The 23,955-nt window shown below is 40.6% G+C and overlaps 1 protein-coding gene across 1 annotated transcript in view; it reads right to left on the bottom strand.

The window, feature by feature from the left end:
• GALNT8 (polypeptide N-acetylgalactosaminyltransferase 8) overlaps positions 1-23,955 on the bottom strand; it is a 137,622-nt gene that overhangs the window by 92,601 nt on the left and 21,066 nt on the right. Inside the window, exons 4-7 of the mRNA XM_063592961.1 lie at positions 20,023-20,189; positions 14,639-14,822; positions 13,712-13,909; positions 13,080-13,194 (exon numbers count right to left, since the gene is read on the bottom strand). Coding sequence (XP_063449031.1) covers positions 13,080-13,194; positions 13,712-13,909; positions 14,639-14,822; positions 20,023-20,189 — 664 coding nt within the window. The remainder of the gene's footprint in view (positions 1-13,079; positions 13,195-13,711; positions 13,910-14,638; positions 14,823-20,022; positions 20,190-23,955) is intronic.

Raw genomic sequence — 23,955 nt, 5'->3', positions numbered from 1 at the left:
GAAGTGCACATTTTCTTTCATTATCCTTCTCTGGCTCTCCTCATTGGCCCCCAGAATCATGTGGAGGTTACATCCAGCTTGCACTCAGATATTATTATTCTCTCTAGCCAAACATTCAAAAATCCAAATATTACCTTACTCCAATTTTCCTAGCTGATGGAGGTTTTCAACTCACATGAATTCAGGGAGAAAAAATAACTGTTATCATAAGAAATCTTAAATTCAAGTTAAAAGTCAAGATTGCTGAGGCCAGGTGTGGTGGTTCATGCCTGTAATCCCAGCAATTTGGGAGGCCGAGGCAGGCAGATCACTTGAGGTCAGGAATTTGAGACCAGCCTGGCCAACATGGTGAAACCCTGTCTCTACTACAAATACAAAAATTAGCCTGGTGTGGTGGTGCACACCTGTAATTCCAGCTACTCAGGAGCTGAGGCAGGAGAATCACTTGAACCTGGGAGGTGGAGGTTGCAATGAGCCTAGATTGCGCCACTGCATGCCAGCCTGGGAAACAGAGCAAGACTCTGTCTCAAAAGAAAAAAAAAAAAGATTGCCGTTTATGAAGTAATGCCCATAATTAGCTTTGCCCAAAAGTTTTCAAACTCTGCTCTTCAAATTTATTCCCACTTGCCAAATTCCTTCCATCATCTCTCTCTCTCTCTCTCTCACACACACACACACACAGAGACATTAAGCTTCTGCTGATAATAATATATTACTTTGTGCCATATACTGTCCTAATACTTTCCATAAATTTAGTCCTCACCATACAGGTATCTCCCTTTAAGTAACCTGCCCATGTTCACCAGCTAGTAAATGACAGAGCTGCATTGTGAACCCAGGAAGTTACATGTTCAGTTCTGGCACAGTGTGTGAAATATACAAGGTGCTCAACAAATGCTGTTTTTTCTTTCCTACCCATCATCTCCCTTCTTAACCTTTCCTACCCAACATCTCCATTTACACACATTGATGAGCACCATCCCTGTCATGGCCACTAGATGTCAGAATAAAGCACTCCATGCAGCTCTGATGTTCAAGATCTGCTACTGGAGAAAAATCCTAATAAGTGCTTAGATGTTTTAAAAGGCAAATAGTCTCACACAAACCAAGAAGCTGGATATGGGCAGAACTGCTTGGTCCAAAAAAAAAGGAAAAGGATGACCCTATATTTTAAGCAAAGTCCATTTTAAAAATCACAAAATATTAAAAGAAAGAATGTCTTGTAGAAACTGAAATGGCAGTGTTCTATGTGTGTTTGGGAGAATGAAAACAGAGAGACTCGGCCTAGGTGCAGAAGGAGAGAACAAAGCATAAGGAACTCAGAAATAATGAGGGCTTTGGGTCTTAAGTTGAAGAAGTGGGGAATTCACCTAAAGCTCTGGTAGGTAAGAAAACCTAGCCACAGTGTAACTAGGGTCATCCTCAAGACTTTGCTAAGTACCATAAATAAAGTTATTATTTTTGCATTTATATTTTTTGTGTTAGACAGTACCTGTACTCCCAGTGTCTATTCTGATCTATATCTACAGTGATAGAAGAAACATCTGGGCACTTAACCCAGTTAACTAAAATCTATATTTCCCAGACTCCTTTGCACACAGGTGTGGCCATGTAACTAGGTAATGGCCAACAGAATGTGAAAAGAAATAATATACACAACTTTCAGGTAGTGCTCTTAAAAAGAAAGAGCTTGCTCTCTCTCTTTCCCCCTTTTATCTTCCTACTGGCTAGAATACAAATATGGTGTTGAGTGTGGCAGGACCACCAAATAAAAGTCTTGGCCCCTATCACCCTAGAGCTGCCATATCAATCCTGAACTGCTTATGTTCAAACTGTTATAGGAAAGAGAAATTAATTTCTATCATGTTGAAGCTTCTGTTATTTTAGCCTCTGTCAGAGAAGCTGAATGAGCATTCTAATTAATATCTTTATAAAATTATATCAAATTCATTACATTGTGACTGTACCATCATTCTTATGAGGTACATTAAACAAAATGCTTCTCTTCATTTCACAAATGGGAAAACTGATCAGACCACTGCATTTGTCTGTTTTCACACTGCCATAGAGAACTGCCTGAGACTGGGTAACTTATAGGAAAGAGGTTTCATTGACTCACAATTCAGCATGGCTAGGGAAGCCTCAGGAAAATTACAATCTTGGCAGAAGGCAAAGGGGAAGCAAGGCACCTTCTTCACAAGGCGGCAGGAAGGAGAATGAACGCAGGAGGAACTACCAAACACTTATAAAACCATCAGATCTTGTGAAAACTCACTCACTATCAGGAGAACAACCTGGGGAAAACCCCCCCGACATGATCCAATGACCTCCACCTGGTCTCTCCTTTGACACATGGGGATTATGGGGATTATAATTTAAGATGAGATATGAGTGCGGACACAAAGCCTAACCATATCAACCACCATCCAAAAAAGGTTAGTTTTCTCTGCCAAAGAATGATTATGGCTTAAGGTATAACCCAGAAAAGACTCAAAATTCATTTGTTAACATTAAATGTGGAGTCCTGAGTGGGTCCTTACTGGGTACAGTACATGGCTATGGGGTCATCAGTTTCAGTTAGAAAGAAATTAAAGACAGTGGAATGAAATAAACTCTAGATGAGAAATTACTTTGTTCCTCCAGACACCACAGTGGATCAGAGATCACCTTGTCACAAGCACAGAATTTCAGGGCTTGGAGGGGGAAAAAAGGTCGTCTTATAGAAGCTTAGTCCACAGTGACTTAGCAGAGACAGCATTACAACTCAGGGTCAGTGTTTGTTACAATGCCACCCTGACATTCTTATTATTGTCATTTTTACTGTTAAACATTTATTGAGTGTAAACCATATGTCACTCACCATACTAGGTGCTTAATGCAGCAGGTATGGCTTAGAGGGCTTGTATGTTGCACAAAAACTCTTAAGAGGCAAAGCAGGATTTTGACTTAAGTCTGTCTGTCTCCAACACCTGTGTAATTTCGACTACTTTCCATTGCCTCTTTTAAGAGTTCGGCCTTAGGCTGAAAGACGAAAAAAGATGAACTACCAAGAACAATCACAAACCCCCGGGCCAGCCCCTTCTAATGAGGCCCTGTAGATTACACCAAAAAGGTAAAAGAGATACTGTGGAAATGATATTTTATCCACAAAATCTCTTCTAAATTGATTCTGATTCATGAAATTTATTGGCCCTAATTCTTCACACCATTTCTGGGTTGGCCATGTGACTTACTCTGAAATAGTTTGCTACTTCTAAACCTAGGCCTTACGAGACTTCACATGGTCTCATTTGCCCTCTTACACACCGTAAGAAGAGCTTTCTGTCCTAGGTAGCTGCTATCCCACATTTGCCTGAGCCCCAGAGTGAACACGTGTGGAACACGGCCACTCCATCCGAGCCAGCTGGATCTGCAAATCTGTGAGAATTGATTATTGCTGCTTTAAGGCACTGAGTTTGGGTTGATTTATTGCGTGACATTTTTTGGCAAGAGTTAACCAATACACTGACATATCTTGAATCTGCACTTGTAATTTCTCTATTTTTCTTGGTTTGCATCCTGAATTCCCTTATAGAGCACAAAAATTCAGGTTGGGAGAGGTGGTGGAGCAAGATGGTGGACTAGAAGGCTCCACCAATCATCCCCCTGACAAGGATACAAATTTAACCACTATTTACACAAGCAAAGCACCTTCATAAGAACCAAAAATCAGTTAAGCACTCACAGTACTCATATTTTAACTTCATATTGCTGAAAAAGGCACTGAAGAGGTAGAAAGGACAGTAGCGAATCACTGATGCTACCCCTCCCCCATCCCCAGTAGCTGCAGCACGGTGTAGACAGCATTTCTGTGTGTTGGGGGAAGAAGAGCACAGCAATCATGAGGCACTCAACTCAGTGCTGTCCTGTTAGAGCAGAAAGGAAAACTGAACCAAACTCAGCTGATGCCCACCCGAAGAGGGAGCATTTAAACCAGCCCCAGCCAGAGGGAAATCACTGATCCCAGAAGTAGGACCTTGAGTTCCCACAAACCTTGCCACCAGGCTAAAGTGCTCTGAGTCTCTAAGTAAGCCTGAAAGGCAGTCTAGGCAACTATTAGGGGAATCCTAGTGCTGAACTGGGCCCAGAGACAGTGGATTGGGGGTGGGGAGGCAGGTCACACAACCTACTGAAATATCAATTGGGGCCACTAAAGCAGTACTGGCATGACCCATCCCTAACCCCAGGATGCACAACTTGCAGCTCCAAAACAGACCCCTTCCTTCCACTTGAGGAGAGGAGAGGGAGAAGTGAGGAGGACTTTGACTGCATCTTGGATATCAGCTCAGCTACAGCAGGCTAGGAAATCAGTCAGAGTTGTGTGGTCCCTGGTCCAGGCCCTAGCTCCCAGATGACATTTCTAAACACACCCTGGGCCAGAAGGGAGCTCGCTGCCTTGAAGGGAAGGACCCAGTCCTGGCAGCATTTATCACCTGCTAGGTGAAGAGCCCTGGGACCCTGAACAACTAGCAGCAATACCCAATACTACATTGAGGGCCGTGGGTAAGTCTCTGAGACTTGCTGGCTTTAGGTACCAGCTCGGCCACAGGTGGGTAGAGCACCAAGCAGTCTCTTGGGGGTCCCTGATTCCAGGACTTGACTCTTAGATGGCATTTCTGGACCTGCTCTGGGCCAGAAGGGAGCCCACTTCCCTGATGGGTGAGTCTTAAGCCAGGCAGCATTCATCATAAGCTAACTTGAGAGTCCTTGGGCCCTAAGGGAACATGAGTGGTAGTCTGGCAGTACTCCCTGTGGGTCTGTGGTGGCACTGGCCTCTAACTTTGGAAAGAGGAGGGAAGAGTGGGAAGAAGTGTGTCTTGTGGTTTGAGTGCCAGCTCAGTCAAGCTCAGTCACAATATAATAAAACATGAGGTAGACTTTTAAGGTATTTTACTTTAGTGTCTGACTGCCAGACAGCACCTCTGGACCCACTTGGGACCTGGAGGAACACATGGCCCCGAAAGGAAGGACACAGGCCTGTGTCCTGTGTCCTGGCTTTGCCACCTACTGATTGTAGAGCACCAGGGTCTCAAGGGAACATAGGAAGTATACAGTGAGTGGTTACAGCAGGCCTTGAGTGAGACCCAGTTCTGTGCTAGCTTCAGGTCTGACCCAGAGCAGTCACAGTGGCGGTGGTCACGGGGTGGCTTGTGTCACTCCACCCCCAGCTTTAGGTAGCTCAGAACAGAAAGAGAGATAGACTCCATTTGTTTGGGAGACGTAAGGGAAGAGAACAAGGGTCTCTGCCTGGTAATCCACAGGATTCTCCCGGATCTTATCCAAGACCATCAAGGTGGTACTTCGATGAGTCTGGAAGAACCACAGCATTACTGGGCTTGGGGTGCCCCCTAAAGCAGGTACAGCTTAGAACATAACACCCATGTCTTTTTGAATATCTGGAAAGCCTTCCCAAGAAGGATGGGTACAAACAAGCCTAGACAGTAAAGACTACAATAAGTAGTCTTTACTTAGAATAAGTAGACTAACTCTTCAATGCTCAGACACAGAAGAACATTTACAAGTATCAAGATAATTCAGGAAAACATGATCTCACCAAATGAATGAAGGGACCAATCCTAGAGAAACAGAGACAAGGGACCTTTCAGATGGAAAATTCAAAATAGCTGTTTTGAGGAAACTCAAAGAAATTCAAGATAATTAGAGAAGGAATTCAGAATTCTATCAGATAAATTTAACAATGAGATGGAAATAATAAAAAACAATCAAGCAGAAATTCTGGAGCTGATAAATGCAATTGGCATACTGAAGAATGCATCAGTATCTTTTAATAGCAGAATTGGTCAAACAGAAGGGAGAATCAGTAAGCTTGAGGACAGGCTATTTGTAAAATACATAGTCAGAGGAGACAAAAGAAAAAAGAATACAAAGCAATGAAGCACGCCTACAGCATCTAGAAAATAGCCTCAAAAGGAAAAATGTAAGAGTTATAGGCCTGAAAGAGGAGGTAGAGAAAGAGATAGGGGTAGAAAGTTTATTCAAAGGGATAACAACACAGAACTTCCCAAACCTAGAGAGAGATATCAATGTCCAAGTACAAGAATGTTACAGAACGCTAAGCAGATTTAACCCAACGAAAACTACCTCAAGGCATTTAATAATCAAACTCCCAAAGATCAAGGATAAAGAAAGGTTGCTAAAAGCAGCAAGAGAACAACACACAATGCAGCTCCTATACTTTCTGGCAGCAGACTTTTCCATGGAAACCTTACAGGCCAGGAGAGAGTGACATGATATATGTAAAGTGTTGAAGGAAAAAACTTTTACCCTAGAACAACATATACAGTGAAAATATCCTTCAGACATGAAGGAGAAATAAAGACTTTCCCACAAAAACAAAAGCTGAAAGACTTCATCAACACCAGACCAATCCTACAAGAAATGCTAAAGGGAGGACTTCAGTCAGAAAGAAAAGGATGTTAATGAGCCATAAGTAATCATCTATAGGGATAAAATTCACTGGTAATAGTCAGTACACAGAAAACCACACGATATTATAACACTGTAACTGTGGTGTATAAACTACTCTTATCCTAAATAGAAAGTCTAAATAATGAATCGATCAACAATAATAACTACAAAACCTTTTCAAGACATAGTACAGTAAGCTATAAATAGAAACAACAAAAAGTTAAAAAGTGGGGGGACAAAGTCAAGGTGTAGAGTTTTTATTAGTTTTTTTTTTTTCAATTGTTTGGTTGTCTGTTTATGCAAATAGTGTTAAGCCGTCATCATCTTAAAATAATGGATGATAAGATAGTATTGCAAGCCTCATGAAAACCCCAAACCAAAAAACATACAACAGATACACAAAAAAATAAAAAGCAAGAAACTAAATCATATCAACAGAGAAAATCACCTTCACTAGAGGAAGACAGGAAAGAGAAGAAACAAGAAAGAAAAGACCACAAAACAATCAGAAAACAGATAACAAAATAGCAGAAGTAAGTCCTTTCTTATCAATAATAACATTGAATGTAAATGGACTTAACTCTCCAATCAAGACATAGAGTGGCCAAATGAATGAAAAAACAAGACCCACTGATCTGTTGCCTATAAGAAACATACTTCACTTATAAAAACACACATAAACTGAAAATAAAGGGATGGAAAAAGATATTCCATACCAATGGAAACCAAAACAAAGCAGAGTAGCTATATTTATATCAGGCAAAATAGATTTCAAGACAAAAACTATAAGAAGAGACAAAGAAGGTCACTATATAATAATAAAGGGGTCAATTTAGCCAGAGGCTATAACAATTTTAAATATATATGCACCCAACACTGGAGCACCCAGATATATAAAGCAAATATTATTAGAGCTAAACAGAGAGCTAGGCCCCAATACAATAATAGCTGAAGACTTTAACATCCTATTTTCAGCACTGGACAGATCTTCCAGACAGAAAATCAACAAAGAAACATCAGACTTAATCTGTACTATAGACGAAGTGTATCTAATAGATATTTACAGACATTTCATCCAGTGGCTGCGGAATACACTTCTCCTCAGCACATGGATCATTCTCAAGGACAGACCATATGTTAGGTCACAAACAAGTCTTAAAACATTCAAAAAATAAAAATAATCACATGCATCTTCTCTGACCACAGTGGAATAAAACTAGAAATCAATAACAAGAGAAATTTGGGAAACTATACAGACACATGGAAATTAAACAATATGCTCCTGAATGACCGGTGAGTCAATGAAGAAATTAAGAAGGAAACTGGAAAATTTCTTAAAACAAATGATAATGGAAACACAACATACCAAAACCTATGGAATATAGCAAAAACAGTACTAAGAGGAATGTTTATAGCTCTAAGTGCCTACATCAAAAAGAGTAAAAACTTCAAACAATCTAATGATGCATCTTAAAGAACTAGAAAAGCAAGAGGAAACCAAATCCAAAATTGTAGTAGGAAATAACTAATAGATCACATTTGTCCATTTTTCCTTTTGTTGCTATTGCTTTTGGCATCTTTGTCATGAAATCTTTGCCTGTCCCTATGTCCTGAATGGTACTGCCTAGGTTGTCTTCCAGGGTTTTTATAGTTTTGGGTTTTACATTTAAGTTTTTAATCCATCTTGAGTTAATTTTTGTACATGGTGTAAGGAAGAGGTCCAGTTTCAATCTTCTGCATATGGCTAGCCAGTTATCCCAGCACCATTTATTGAATAGGGAATCCTTTCCCCATTGCTTGTTTTTGTCAGGTTTGTTGAAGATCAGATAGTTACAGGTGTGTGGTCTTTTTTCTGGGTTATCTATTCTGTTCCATTGGTCTATGTGTCTGTTTTTGTACTAGTACCATGATGTTTTGGTTGTTGTAGCCCTGTAGTATAGTTTGAAGTCAGGTGGTTACTATTAAAAAGAAAAAAATAACAGATGCTGGCAAGGTTGTGAAGAAAAAGGAATGCTTGTACACTGTTGATGGGAGTGTAAATTAGTTCAGCCATTGTAGAAGGCAGTGTGTTGATTCCTCAAAGATCTAAAGACAGAGATACCATTCAACCCAGCAATCCCTTTACTGGGTATATACCCAAAGGATTATAAATCATACACATGTATGTTCATTGTAGAACTATTCACAATAGCAAAGACATGAAATCAACCTAAATGCCCATCAATGATAGACTGGATAATGAAAATGTAGTACATATACACCAAGGAATACCATGCAGCCATAAAAAATGAAATTATGTCCTTTGCAAGGACATGGATGGAGCTGGAGGCCATTATCCTTAGCAAACTAACTCAGGAACAGAAAACCAAATACCACATGTTCTCACTTTTAAGTGGAAGTTAAATGATGAGAACACATGAACACAAAGAGGGGAACAACTCACGCTGAGGCCTTTTGGAGGGTGGAGGGTGGAGGGTGGGAGGAGGGAGAAGATCAGGAAAAATAACTAACGGAGACTAGGCTTAATACCTAGGTGATGAAATAATCTGTACAATAAGCCACCATGACACAAGTTTACTGATATAACAAACCTGCACTAGTACCCCTGAACTTAAAATGGAAGTTAAAAAATAAAAAAGAAATAATAAAGGTCAGAGTAGAAATAAATGAAATTGAAATAAAAAATACAAAAAAATCAATGAAACAAAAAGTTGGTTTTTTGAAAAGTTAAACAAATTGACAAACCTTTATCCAGACTAAGAAAAAAGAGAGAATATCTAAATAAACATAATCAGAATTGAAAAAGACATTACAACTGATTCTGCATAAATTTAAAGGAACATTAACAGCTCCTATAAGCAACTGTATGCCAACAAGTTGGAAAATCTAGAAGAAATGGACAAATTCCTAGACACATTGAACCTGGTTCAAGATTGAACCAGGAAAAATATCCCAAACCTGAACAGAACAATAACAAGTAATGAGATCAAAGCTGTAATAAAAAGTCTCCCAGTAAAGGAAAACCTGGGACTCAGTGGTTTCACTGTTGATTTCTACCGAACATTTAAAGAAAAACCAATACCAATCCTACTTAAATTTTTCCAAAAAATAGAGGAGGGAACATTTCCAAACTCATTCTATGAGGCCAGTATTACCCTGCTACCAAAACAAGACAAAGACACGTTAAAAAAAAAAAGAAAAGAAAACTACAGGCCAATATCTCTGATGAATATTGGCACAAAAATCCTCAACAAAATATTAGCAAACTGAATTTGACAATACATTAGAAAGGTCATTCATTATGACCAAGTGGGATTTATCCCTGGGATGCAAGGATTGTTCAACATATGCAGATCCATCAATGTGAAACATCATATTAACAGGATGAAAGACAAAAACCATGTGATCATTTCAATTGATGCTGAAAAGGCATTTGATAAAATCCAACTTCTATTCATGATTTAAAACCCCTCAAAAAACTAAGTATAGAAGAAACATACCTTCACATAATAAAAGCCATATACAACAGACCCACAGCTAATATCATACTGAACAGGGAAAAACTGAAAGCCTTTCCTCTAAGATCTGGAACATGACAAAGGTGCCCATTTTCACCACTGTTATTCAGTGTACTACTGGAAGTCCTAGCTAGAGCAATTAGACAAGAGAAATAAGTAAAGGCATCCAAGTTGGAATGGATGAAGTTCAAGTTACCCTTGTTTGCAGATGACATAATCTTATATTGGAAAAACCTAAAGACTCAACCAAAAAACTATTAGAACTGATAAATTCAGTAAAGTTGCAGGATGGACAATCAACATACAAAAATCAGTAGCATTTCTATGCCAATAGTGAACAATCTGAAAAGAAATTTTTAAAAGTAATTCCATTTACAATCACCACAAATAAAATTAAATACCTAGGAATTAAGCAAAGAAGTAAAAAAATCTCTAAAATGAAAACTATAAAACCCTGATGAAAAACATTGAAGAGGACACCAAAAAATGGAAAGATATTCCATGTTCATGGATTGGAAGAATCAATATTATTAAAATGTCCATACTACCCAAAGCAATATACGGATTAAATACAATCCCTATCAAAATGCCATTCTTCACATAAATAGAAAAAACAATTCTAAAATTTATGTGAAACTGCAAAAGACCCAGAATAACCAAAGCCATGCCTAGCAAAAAGAACAAAACTGGAGGAATCACATTACCTGACTTCAAATTATAATACAGAGCTATAGTAACCAAAACAGCACGGTACGAGCATAAAAACAGACACATAGACCAATGAACCACAATAAAGAACCCAGAAACAAACCCACACACCTAGAGTGAACTCATTTTTGACAAAGGTGCCAAAAACATACACTGGGGAAAAGACAGTCTCTTCAATAAATGGTGCTGGGAAAACTGGATATTCATATGCAGAAGAATGAAAGTAGGTCTGCATCTCTCACCATATACAAAAATAAAATGAAAATAGATTAAAGACTTAAATCTGAGACCTCAAATTATGAAACCACTACAAGAAAAAAATGAGGAAAATCTCTAGGACACTGGTCTGGGCAAAGATTTCTTCTGCAATACCCCACAAGCACAGGCAAACAATACAAACATTGACAAATGGAATAACATCAAGTTAAAAAGCTTCTGCACCGCAAAAGATACAATCAACAAGGTGAAGAGACAGCCCACAAAATGGGAGAAAATATTTGCAAACTACCCATCTGACTAGGGATTAATAACCAGAATATGCAAGGAGCTTAAACAACTCTATAGGTAAAAATTTAATAATCCAATCAAAAAATGGGCAAAAGATTCGAATAGACATTTCCCAAAAGAAGACATACAAATGGCAAAGAGGCATGTGAAAAGATACTCAACATCACTGATCATCAGAGAAATGCAAATCAAAACTACAGTGAGATATCATCTCACTCCAGTTAAAATGGCTTATATCCAAAAGACAGGCAATAACAATGCTGGAGAGGATGTGGAGAAAAGGGAACCCTCGTCCACTGTTGGTGGGAATGTAGATTAGTACAACCACTATGGAGAACAGTTTGTAGGTTCCTCAGAAAAAAAATAAAAATAGAGCTACCATATGATCCAGCAATCCCACTGCTGGGTATATACCCAAAAGAAAGGAAATCAGTAAATCAAAGAGATATCTGCACTCTTTTGTTTGTTGCAGCACTGTTCACAACAGTCAAGATATGGAAGCAATCTAAGTGTCCAACAACAGATGAATGGATAAAGAAAATGTAGTATGCAATAGAGTATTATTCAGCCATAAAAAAAAAGAATGAGGCCGTCACTTGCAACAACATGGATGGAACTGGAGATCATTATGTTAAGTGAAATAAGCCAGGCACAGAAAGACAAACACTGTATTTCTCACTTACATGTGAAATTTAAAAATCAAAACAATTGAACTCATGGGCATAGAGAGTAGAAGGATGGTTACCAGAGGCCGGGAAGGGTAGTTGGGGGAGAGGGGATAGTTAATGGGTACAAAAATAATAGTCACAAAGAATGAATAAGACAAATAAGACCTACTATTTGATGGCACAATAGGATGACTATAGTTAATAATAATTTAATTTTGCATTTTAAAATAACTAAAAGAATATAATTGGATTATTTGTAACACAAAGGATAAATGCTTGAGGGGATGGATACCCCATTCTCTATGACATGATTATTATTCATTGCATGCCTATATCAAAACATCACATGCACGCCCTAAATATATACACCTGCAATGTACCCACAAAAATTTAAAATTTAATTTGTTTTAAATTTAGGTTGTTCATTTAACCTAAACAAGCATGGGAAGCTGTCAGGGGCAGACAAGAGGCATCACTGCTTAAGTGTGAAGCCAGTATTTTTCCAGACACACAGAAGTTGGTCAGAACTAGCACTGGTTTGAGGATTTATTTTTTCTTTTTCTTTCTTTTTTAATAGATACAAGGTTTCACCATGTTGCCCAGGCTGGCCTTGAACTCCTGGGCTCAAGCAATCTGCCTGCCTCAGCCTCCCAAAGTGCTGGGATTACAGGTGTGAGCCACCGTGACTGGCCGGGTTTGAGGATTTCAGTTATATAATGATAAAAACCTGGCTATTTGTCTTAGATTAGACTATATCTCAGCACAAACTCAGGCTATCACGTCAGCTGCTCTGGCTGTGAGTACAGAAGCAGGCTGGCTGCCCACACGTCTGCATTCCCTGGTCACGCTGCCCACTCCTGTTTTTGCTGTCTTTGGCCTTCTAGAGAATTGTCTGCTCCAAGGTTAAGTTTATCCCAGGAGATGCTTGAAAAATGCCCAGAGTCCTCAAGTGAAATAGGGACATCTATCTATTCAATCCCAACTTGACCCCTTCCCACCCCACCTCCCAGATTACATGGGCTATACCAGGAGTGTCCACTCCAGAAGTCCTATTGCCCCCCGTCCTTGGCCCAGTTGCCTAGAAACATAAGAATGTATCCACCTTTGAGCCAATGACATTCAGCCTTGTTCTAGGATTCCAGGGGTCCTACTACCTTTCTATTATTCCCCTTTCTGCTTTGTCCCATAAAGAAAAGGGAAATGTACCCACCCTCAGGCTAAGCTCCACGTTCTCTCCTCCATAGATGAGCATTCCACCATCCAGAGACCCGATCTCTCCCAGGAAGTGCCTGTTAGCAGCCAGGATGCCCATGATTGAAGGACTCCTACAGAGCACACAGCAAGAGTCACTAATCTCTCCATAAGGAGCGGAGGCGAGGGGTGGGATGCTCAATGATTATTTGGGCTTCAGAACTCTACCTAAGTCTGTTCTTATCATGAAGGCCTTCCCTAAACTCTCAGGCAGGACTAAGTGCATGTAGCTTTCCCTGGCCCACTGCGTTATCATAACCCTTCTCAAAATATATTGAAATTACATCTTTTTCTTCTAGGTATCCTTACTTCATAGTCTGCTAAAGCTTGAAATGGCCCAAATGTTTTCCAAAATTTTAAATGTTTTGCTTGATTTTTGTCTGAAAGTCCCTAAATATCCCAAAGTGTCTGTGATTTCTTAACTGGGATAACTTATTGGGGTTTTTTCCCTCTATCCCTTGTCCTTCACCTCATCCCCTCCCCTCCTTCCACGTCACCCCAATTACTACCACCAAAGATAAACAAAATCCATTCAGTTCATTCCTGCCTTCCCACATGCTACTCAAGTTCCCTGAACCTCCTCAGACTTACTTCACTGGGGCAGTGACATCATGCAGATCAATCCAGGCTTGTGGCAGTGCATCGTAGCGGCACCAGAGTTCCCAGTTAAACCCATCAACTGCCAGTTCATACTTATCCAGTTTGAAGGTGTCAAAACGAATGTTGTCAAACACAGGAGACACAATCACAGTGCGGTCCTCCCGAATCCGAGCCAAGATTGGCTCTGCCCTAGAACAAGAGTGTGCAGAAAGCCCAGCTTGGATATGAGGACAAGCAGTAGGGGAGAGCAGATAAAGCTGTTCCAAGCACCTTGCCCTGACATTGAGTACCTCCTCCATTTAGGCTGTACTGGGTTGTGAGTAGAACTCTCTAGAGTCCAGAGAATCTCTGTACCTTTCGGGATAGCTGAAGCTGCTAGCAGCCAACCCGCATCGAGAACAGGTTTGAAATTAGTACCCAGGTAACACCCCCAGGCCGTTGTGAAGCAGCATTCTCAGTATGTATATTACTCCTTGAATTTATGTTATCTCTTGGTTCTCCCTGTTTCCAAAATGATGCTTCTTTCCTGTCTGATTCTCCACATTCTCTAAAGAACATAGTTCTCTTTATTTTATTATGTAATTTCATGGCTGAGGAAAAACCTTTAAAATAACCAAAGGCTAATCTCCTCATCTTTACAGTTAAAGACACAATGTCTAGTTAAGTGAAGTGACTTACTCAAATTCACAAAGTATTTGGCAAAGTCAGCATTATGATCCAACTGTCAATACTCTCCACCATGCTACTTCTCTTAGCCAAGCAAAATCCCTGCATAAAAGCATGCTGTTTTGGAGATTCCCTTTATTTAAGGCCTGGTGCTGACTTTCCCTGTGTCCACAGTATCCTGTCTTGTGTTCAGTACATGCACAATATGTCCTCTCTGCCCTTTCCAGAAGAACTAGCCTCTTTGAGCCTTACCACCCAACATTGACTTCAATGTGAGCATCCAAGATGGCGACCACGTCTGCTGTGGCAGCTTCCCAGCCAGTGTTGCGGGCTTGAGCAAGACCTTTCCTTTCGGGATGCCGTATTATTTTCAGTAGTCCTGGATACTTCTGGTTGTAAAGCTTAATCTTCTCATCCAAGTGTACCTTTAGTTCTCCTGTCAATCAAGTGCACACCGATAGAAATTCTGAGTGCAACAATCAACATGATACAAAAGTTTTATACTATCATATATTAGTGGCTGGACTACCTCCAGCATAAAATGGGCAATTCTAAGAGTCAACTAGAAAATAAGTAGTATTTCCCCTGCACCTGCCTCTCTTCTCCCTTGCACCTGAGGTGTACTGTGATCATTCCTAATTTCCTTTCCCTGACAGTTAAACTATCTTAAAATGATAATACTGCTTACTACGTGTCAGGCACTGTTATAAGTGCTTTTTCACATTGAGAAGTTCTTGAGAGAATGAGTGGACAGATCTAGCCTAAGGTGCACAGGTTGATGGAAAACACTGCAGGAAGGCCTGGAACATCTTCATAGCTAAACTCTCAAGACTCTGGAGAATCCATAAATGACTAAAATTGTTTTGTTTTAGATATTCCCAGTTGACCTACTTAAGGACCAACTGGGACAGAATGCACAGATTAATCTCTTTGCCAGCTTCTAGCTAGTAAATTTAGCCCAAAAATTATGCAAACAAGATTCACTATTCCTAGATTGTTTACAGGTAGTTTTCTTCCCTCTCTTCCCTCTCTTTTAATAAAGCTTGTCTATGGCTTTGTTCTTGGGCTCAGCCTACCACTGACTTCCTCACGTGTAAGTAAACAACTTGCATGCAAATCACTTAGCAGTATGCAAAATATCTAACCAAATGACTCTGAGTTACTCATTGATAAAATTAATTCAGTTAATTCTGAAAGTATCTCATGTGGTAGGCACTACAATATCCCCACTTTACAGATAAAGAAACTGAGGCACAAAGAGTTTTAAAAACTTTTCCAAGTCACATATCTAGTAAGTGGCAGGCCCTGGATGTGAACCTATGCTGTGTTTAGCCACCAGAACACCGTGTCTCAAGAACTCTGTGAGTACCTGGTTGGGTTTATCAAGTCCTCCCTCCCTCTCCTCTCTCCCCATAGCCAAGGAACGAGATTCTTGCCAGTTCCTCTCTCAAAAGAAGAGCATATTTGTGAGACCTAGAGTGATCAAGACCTGGAATCAACACCTAAGTGACTATGGCAGTAAAATTTACCCCACTTTAGATCTGCTGCACTCAAGAGTAATTGTCTCAATTATTGAAGGTGCTAAGCAGGGCCAGTACATCTAAGGCTGTTTGCTTCCTCTGGGAGTAAGCTGGGGTAGCCAAGGTTGCCAGTCTGTACACTTACCCAGGCACTACTTTTAGTCAGTAATCCACAGGAGGTGCCATTGAACCTGAATATCTAGATTCTAATTCAGTCACTACATCATCCTGTGTCACTTCCCATTGGATGTGTCTGACTCCTCAACCTAGAGAAAAGTACCATAGTGGGCATGGTGGCTCATGCCTGTAATCCCAGCACTTTGGGAGCCTGAGGCAGATCAGTGCTTAAGCCCAGGAGATTGAGACCAGCCTCGGCAACAGAGTGAGACTGTCTCTTTTTTAGAAAAAAAAAATTAAAAAATTTCAAGAAAAGTACCAAATAGTCAGGACCCTTCCAACTCCAAATTTTTATGAGCCATAGATTCTGAGTCACCTCCTGAAAAATAATGCCTATCATATAGCACACAAATTAAGGACGCCTCGACGGGTCTTCTGAAGACAACCTATGCTCCCTTCCCAGCTTTGCCCTCCTACTGGTCTCCTCCCCAAAGCCTGTTATCCCAAGCTGGTCAGCTCAGGGTGCTTCTGGATTCCCCATTTTTGTTCACACCATTCTTTCTGCACTCCCTAGTTCTCCACCCCAGCCCAGTTTCCCAGTCTTCCCTCATTTTCTCTGCTGTCTCAAATCCTATGAAGGCTTCAAGTCCCAATGCAAGCCTGCCTCCTCCAGGAACACTCCTTAGATCATCACACCCCACACCCCCACACCGTGCTTTCTTTTGCTCACTGACGGTTCACTCGGTTTGTCACATTATTCTTCACACATTAAGGTATCTTTCCACAGATGTGTCTTGCCTCATTAATTAAGAAGGAAACTTGAACTCTCTGACATCCTCCTCCCTGCCCAGTGGCTAGCACATGGTAGAAACTCAACATGTAGTTGTTGATTGTGAAATTTTCCTAAAATTAGGGAGAAAATACAGCATTCCATCTACCTTGATATAATTTTTAAAAAGCTTACACCTCACCTAACATTTGAGTGACATTTAACATTTAAGCTCAAAATATTTGAGTGATGTGAATAAAGCTTAACATCTAGGGAAAGACAGAAAGGAGGCAAACCTCTGGCACCAGGTTGTGGCACTTCAAAAGTACTACAAATAACACTGAGATAGGCGAGGAGCAGAACACTAGCTAGCATGTAATGGGAACAGGCTCTCTCCTGAGGCCTTTACACGTATTATTTAATCCCAAAAGTGGTCCTATCAGGTAGGCACCATTATTCCCTGATGCTACAGATGCAGAAACTGAGGTGAGAAGTGGTTGAGTCACTTGCCCCCAAGTTCACATGGATAGTGAGTTTCTCTTTCAGTAGACATGGTGGAGACTTCCATTTATTCTCCTGTTTAACATAAAACAGATATTTGAGTTATGCTCAGTGTAGGCTCAATTTGGCTGGTGTTTTCGTGGTTAATGACAGAGACTCTCTAATTCCTGTCCCTGTAACACCAAAGAATGGCTGACAGTCCCCTTTTCTGTGACCATCCAAACAAATCATCTCTGTGAAAAACAAACGTGGGTTTCAGACCTAAATGAGAGGAATGTGTTACAATGGAGTGCAGCTTAGAGCAATAAGAAAGCTTTGGTTTTTCTTTATGTGTCTACCCCGTGTTTGTAATCTTGTATTTTTTTATTGCATTGTTCCACAGGAAAAAATCCTGAATTAAGTCTTATCTACACCCCATGGAACATAGGGTATAGGCCATAGAGTATAGTATTGACTTTTTTTTTTTCACAGAAAAAGATGTCTTTCACAGTATTCCAGCTCAACTCTTGTATTTGCCTCATGAAGACCCTGAGTCCCAAAGAGGTGAGGGGACTTGCCCGACGTTGTCTCAGGCAGGGAGCAGAGCCAGAGTGTTTTCAGAAGTCCAAGGCAGAGGTCTTTCTAATCATGCTCCTATTTTTGGCTCAGAAAACCAGGTGTGCAATTCAGTACCAGTCTCCATGCCCAGAAATGAATGAAACCAGTCTCTTTTCTTTGGTTTTCAGTGGAATTTTGCTCTAAAAATTGTACCTTCTTATTTTTTGTTTAGTTACATTGGAAATAAAAAAAGAGGAAGGTATGCAAAGGATGAATATAAGTATTTTTAGTGTGGAAGTCTAAAAAAGAAGGTTTAAGCAGTCATTTTGTTTGCTCTCTCTCCTGAGAGACAGGTTGAAGGTACAATAACCTATCTGGTACTTAAAGATCCTCAGAGAAGGAACATATTCTGCCTCCAATGAGCTGCCACTTCATAGCCCTTATAGTCAAGAAATTCTTCCTTACTGCTAGACCAAACCTCTAAGTTTTTGTAACTTAATTCTACTCTCTTTTATTTGTTGCACAAAATTAATAAAACTAAGAGCCAACAATTGCTGAGAGGCTACCATGTGCAAAATGCATTACATAATTCATGTATTATAACGGGAACACAGTGGTTAGAACCAGGGCTCTGGACTCTGAAGATCATGGCCAAATCTCAATTCTGTCACTTACCAGCTGTAGATGTTGAACAAGTTCCTTGATCAGTCTATGCCTTAGTTTTGCACATCTACGCAATGGGTCAAAAAGTGATTCCTTCCTCATAGGGTTGTTGTAATGATTAAAATAGTTAACATGGCTGGGCGTTGTAGCTCACACCTGTAATCCCAGCACTTTGAGAGGCCGAGGCGGGCAAACCATCTGAGATCAGGAGTTCAAGGCCAGCTTGGCCAACATGGTGAAACCCCATCTCTACTAAAAATACAAAAATCAGCTGGGTGTGGTGGCATACTCCTATAATCCCAGGTACTCAGGAGGCTGAGGCAGAAGAATTGCTTGAACCCGGGAGGTGGAGGCTGCAGTGCGCTGAGATCCCGCCACTGCACTCCAGCCTGGGTGATAAGAGTGAAACTCCATCTCAAAAAAAAAAAAAAAGTTAACACACGTAAGGTGCTTAGAACAAGCAATGTTAGCTGCCATTATGATCTCATTTAATTCTCACTATAGTTCATAAAATGGTTATTATTATCAACATCCATATTTTGTGTACAAGAAAATCAGAATATGAAGACGTTGAGTTACCCAAGGACCTAACACTTACAAAGGAGAAGCCGGGATTATGAACTCAGAAAGTGAGGACTCAGGTCTGTTATCTTCCACATCTCTTCCTTGGGTGGGCTAGACTCGGGGCACGGGCACCCTGTGGGCAAGAGCTGTTGCCACTATGAAGAGTCAGCACCCAAATCTCTCTTTTCTCCAGGCTTAATGACCCAGGGAGAGTGGTCTGTTCCTCATAAGGAGCAACTCTAAGTCCCTTCCTGGTATCTGGAGTCCTTCTCTAGACTCTGCTTCAGCCCCCAGGCTTCTTCATGGTGCATAAGAGGAGCACAGGTGGCCGGGCACAGTGGCTCACGCCTGTAATCTCAGCACTTTCAGAGGCCGAGGCGGGCGGATCACGAGGTCAGGAGATCGAGACCGTCATGGCTAACATGGTGAAATCTCGTCTCTACTAAAAAAATACAAAAAAATAAGCCGGGCAAGGTGGTAGGTGCCTGTAGTCCCAGCTACTCGGGAGGCTGAGGCAGGAGAATGGCGTGGACCCGGTAGGCAGAGCTTGCAGTGAGCCGAGATCCCGCCACTGCACTCTAGCCTGAGCAACAGACCAAGACTCCATCTCAAAAAAAAAGAAAAAGAAAAAGAAAAAAAAAAAAAAAAAGAGGTACAGGTAGATTTGGAGGTACACGCTCCTGGCCTAACTCTCACCTCTGCCACTGGGTTGCAGCCCAATTTAAGCACACTGTGTGATCACTTTGTGTCTCAGTTTCCTCAACCATGTAGAGATAATTATCCTCTGTCTTGACTTTGTGAAGATTAAATGTGGCTAGCACAAATAGACCCTTAACAAATGATCTTTTTGTTTTCCCTACATGAGAAACCCAAGGTGTCCTAAACTCTAAGCCAAAACCTCTTTCCAGCCAAGCACAGATGATAAGTGGTCATTTTTACAATTATTCTTTGATCACGTTGCTCACCATTTGAGCTGAAATCATCCACCAAGATGATTTCCTTCAACAATCGAGAGGGTGTCCGGTTGATGATACTGGTGATGGCCCGTTGTATAATGGACAGAGCTTCATTCACGAATATGAGAATGACACTGAGGGATGGGAGTTGGGAAGGATATGTCTTCCGAAGACATCTATAAGAGACCATTTTTATAACATATTATTTTTTTTAATTACTTCAACACTGCTATCCAATCTTTCCTTTCACTCTGTATGATGTTATATCGACCAATTCATCCACCCCTCAAACTCACTGGAAAGCAAAACTCTTAGTGGCTTATCACAGTAGCAAGATTTTATATTCATTTATCCAAAATTCTCCTGTTATGGGGATAAAATCTTTTTTTATTAATCTTTGCTAGATGTTTCCATTGGAACATTCAACATACTTCAAAAGGAATTCCCGTTCCTCTTCTATACCCGGATTAGTTTCCTTGCTGGCAGCCTTCTTCTTGTCATTGCCACAGCCCTTTTCCCATGTTCTCAGACCCCAGTCACCTTTGACACACCCTCTACTTCACCACCAGAGACAGGTGGCAAACTAGCCTATATTTACTAAATGCTTACCATATGGTAGGCACTGGTTTACCCTTTTTATAGCTTTTTTGGGGTTTAGTTGATATACACAAACTGCACATAGGCACGCACCCACAATATCATAATCAAGGTAATAAACGTATCTATCAGCTCCAAAAGTTTTTTCTATATGTTTGCCCATTTTTAATTTCTTTATTATTGAGTTTTGTAAGCATTCTTTATATATTCTAGACTTCTTATCAGATATATGGTTTGCAAATATTTTCTCCCACTCCATGGGCAGTCTTTGCACTTTCTGGATGGTATTATTTCAGGAAAAACAAAGTTAGTTTTGATAAAGTTCAACTTTTCAATCTTGTTTCACCTATGCTTTTGGTGTCATACCTAAGAAACTCTTGCCAACCCCTATCTCCCAAGATTTGCTGTCATTTTTTTCTAAGAGTTTTATAGTTTTATCTCTTATATTTACATCTATGACCATCTTGTGTAAATATTTGTGTATGGTGTGATGAGGGATCCAACTTTATTATTTTGCATCTAGATATCCACTTGTCTCAGCACCCATTTGTTGAAGAGACTATTCTCTCTCCCATTACATGGTCTTAGCACCCTTGTCAAGAATCAGTTGATCATAAATTTAAGTGTAAATATTTTCCCCCATGTAAAAGGATAGAGGGAGCTAAAGTTGGGTATTTTCATTCCACCATGTAGAAAGCTAAAGCAGGCTGGAGTTGAATGTTCCCCTTCTCCCAGGTAGGTTAGTGTCAGTCCATTTTGTGCAGCTATAACAGTATACCTGAGACTGGGTAACTTATAATAAATAGAAATTTATTGGCTCCTGGCTCTGGAGGCTAGTAAGTCTAATGTCAAGGTGCTGGCCTCTGGTGAGGGGCTTCATGCTGCATTATAACATGGCAGAAGGTATCACATGGCAGAATGAACAAAGAGAGGATGAAAAGAACAAGAGCCCAGTCCCATGATAACAAACCCCCTCTCATGATAATGACGTGCTAAGAGCATTTGCCTATTCACCAGAGCAGAGCCTTCATGACCTAAACACCTCTTCAGGGTCCCACCTCCCCATACTGTCGCAATGGCAAATACATTTTAACATGAGTTTCAGAGAAGACAAACATTCAAACCACAGCAGTTAGGCTATCATAAAACTCCAGCAGGTTAGGCTCTGGTAAAATAGTTTCTCTTTCAGGCAGACCTTGTTAAGAAAAACAGAATAATCTGGCATATTTCAAAATGATTCCTTTCCACCTCTTCTCTCCTCCCTCCCAGAGGCAGGAGGAGATTTTTCTCTGATATTTACCGTGAGGATCTGGTAGAGGTCCCGGGGGTAAAATGTACACAGGTGTACAAGCTCTCTGACTGGGTCTCCCTGGAGTGTTTAATTCTCAGACTTGTCCACAATTCACCAATTTACAGTTCAGGTTTTCCTATCCTAGCACTGGTTCCCAGGGTTTCTGCTCTGGTAAAGTTCTGATTCTCTGTATCCACCTGTCTGTCTCTCCAATTTTGGGGGAAGCAGTTTGCCCTGCCATGTCACTTCTCTAAAAGAGCTGAGAAGAGTTTATTTTTCCATTTTTTCAGCTTTTTACTTGTTGTTAGGATACAGTGGGGACTTCTAAGCTCCTTAAAAGCCAGACCAGAAAATGAAAGTCAAACTCTTCATTTTTATTATTGTACTTTTCAGTTTTAGAAGGATTATTTGGAACCTCTTTATAATGTATAAGTCTTTATTGATAGTTTCTATTTGATGAGACATTGTCATTATAACCTTCCTTTAATGCTTTAGACATGGCTAACTTTAGTGCTTTGAATATATTTATAATGATGTCTTTGAAGTCATTATCAGATAAGTCCAATATCTGGGCCCCTTCTAAAGTCTGTTGCTTTGTTTTCTCTTGTGCATGAGTTATTACCCTTTCCTGTATCTTTGTATGTCTCATAATTTCTTATTAAAAACTTATCATTTTAGACAAAGCATCTAGTAACTCTGTATATAACCCAGGAGTAGATGTCATTGTAATTTGCTTCGTTGTTTATTTATTCAATTGGTAACCTAGTTAAACTAATTTGCAGAGTCTACAAAATCTATTTCTCCTGCAGTGTTCAGCCTTTAATGCTCATGATCTTGATCTTTTTTTTTTTTCTTTTCTCTTCTTGTTTTTCCCTTTTAGCCTGGCTACCTAGGGGTTGCTTCTGGGTCATCATAAGCCACTTATTCATCAGAGATTGGATTTAAACCTCCTTGGTTGATTAGATTCCTGGATATATGTGGCATGGAGGCTGCAATCACAATTCAGGGAGTTTACATTTTGACCCACATACTGGTAGCTTGGATTTTCTTCTCTGTGATAACTCCTGAGAGAGCACAGCCTTAGGTATGCACATAGTCTTCCAGATTACCAGGGATGTGCATGATTTTATTTTTAATCCTGGCTTCCTAGTAGTTGCCTCTGAGTCAGAGTAGTTTATTGTTCAAGCAGTATTTGTTCAGAGGTTGGGCTTAAGCCCCTAGTGCTGGTGGGGCTTCAGCTGTTTGCTGATGGATCTGTGTTCCAGTTGGCAAATGATTTTCAGTCTTCCTGTTCCTGAGCAGGTTCAGCCTGGGGCTTGCACACAAACTTCTAGACAACCCAGAGATAAGTGTGATCCAAGGAGGGCTCTTCTTGGCAATCTTTTTCCCTGATTCTTCCTGTTAAATTTCTGGTTGTTCTGCCATTTTGCTTGTTGCTACTAGTATTATGGAGCTATGAGCATACTCTTTAATTTTCTCCACCAAGATCTCTGTTGTTTCAGACAACATCATTGAGCTGGAATTCTTTACCCTCTCTTCTAAATAAGGTCAGTCCCTTAAATACAGCTGGGGAGGTTTTCATCCTGCCTTTCCTCCTGAACAGAACTTCTGCACCACTGCACAGAAGCCGGAGGTGCAGACAGAAGCCAACTTCTAGAATGACACCCTGCTCTACAGGTAGACGTGGGCTGGGGGGAAGGAGGTGGCAGCCCCCTGGAGCTCCTGGTCTTCCTAGCTTGTGCATTCTGGTATGGAACTTCCACTCTGACAGCAAGTTGGAGAAGGGGCAACTGGAGCCCCGTGTTCTTGGACTCATGCACCTGGAGTTGAAATTTCACCCTATGAGTAGAGGCAAAGTAGAAGAAGGGAGTCACAATTGTCTCTCTCAATCACCTCCACTAGGCATAGAGCTTTTGCATTCCTAGCGGAGGAAGGAGAAGGCGTGAAATGTGGGTGGCCTGCCCTTCCTGGGGTGATACCAAGGACCTATGTATGCTAGGACCTGCAGGGACAGGGAGCCCCCTTCTTGACCACAGCCACCAGAGCAGATAACC

This window comes from Pan paniscus, chromosome 10, assembly GCF_029289425.2.
Source record: "Pan paniscus chromosome 10, NHGRI_mPanPan1-v2.0_pri, whole genome shotgun sequence".
NCBI classification, from domain to species: Eukaryota; Metazoa; Chordata; class Mammalia; order Primates; family Hominidae; genus Pan; species Pan paniscus.
The sequence above is the reverse complement of the archived record's forward strand: the minus strand, read 5'-3'. Positions and strand labels throughout refer to the sequence as shown.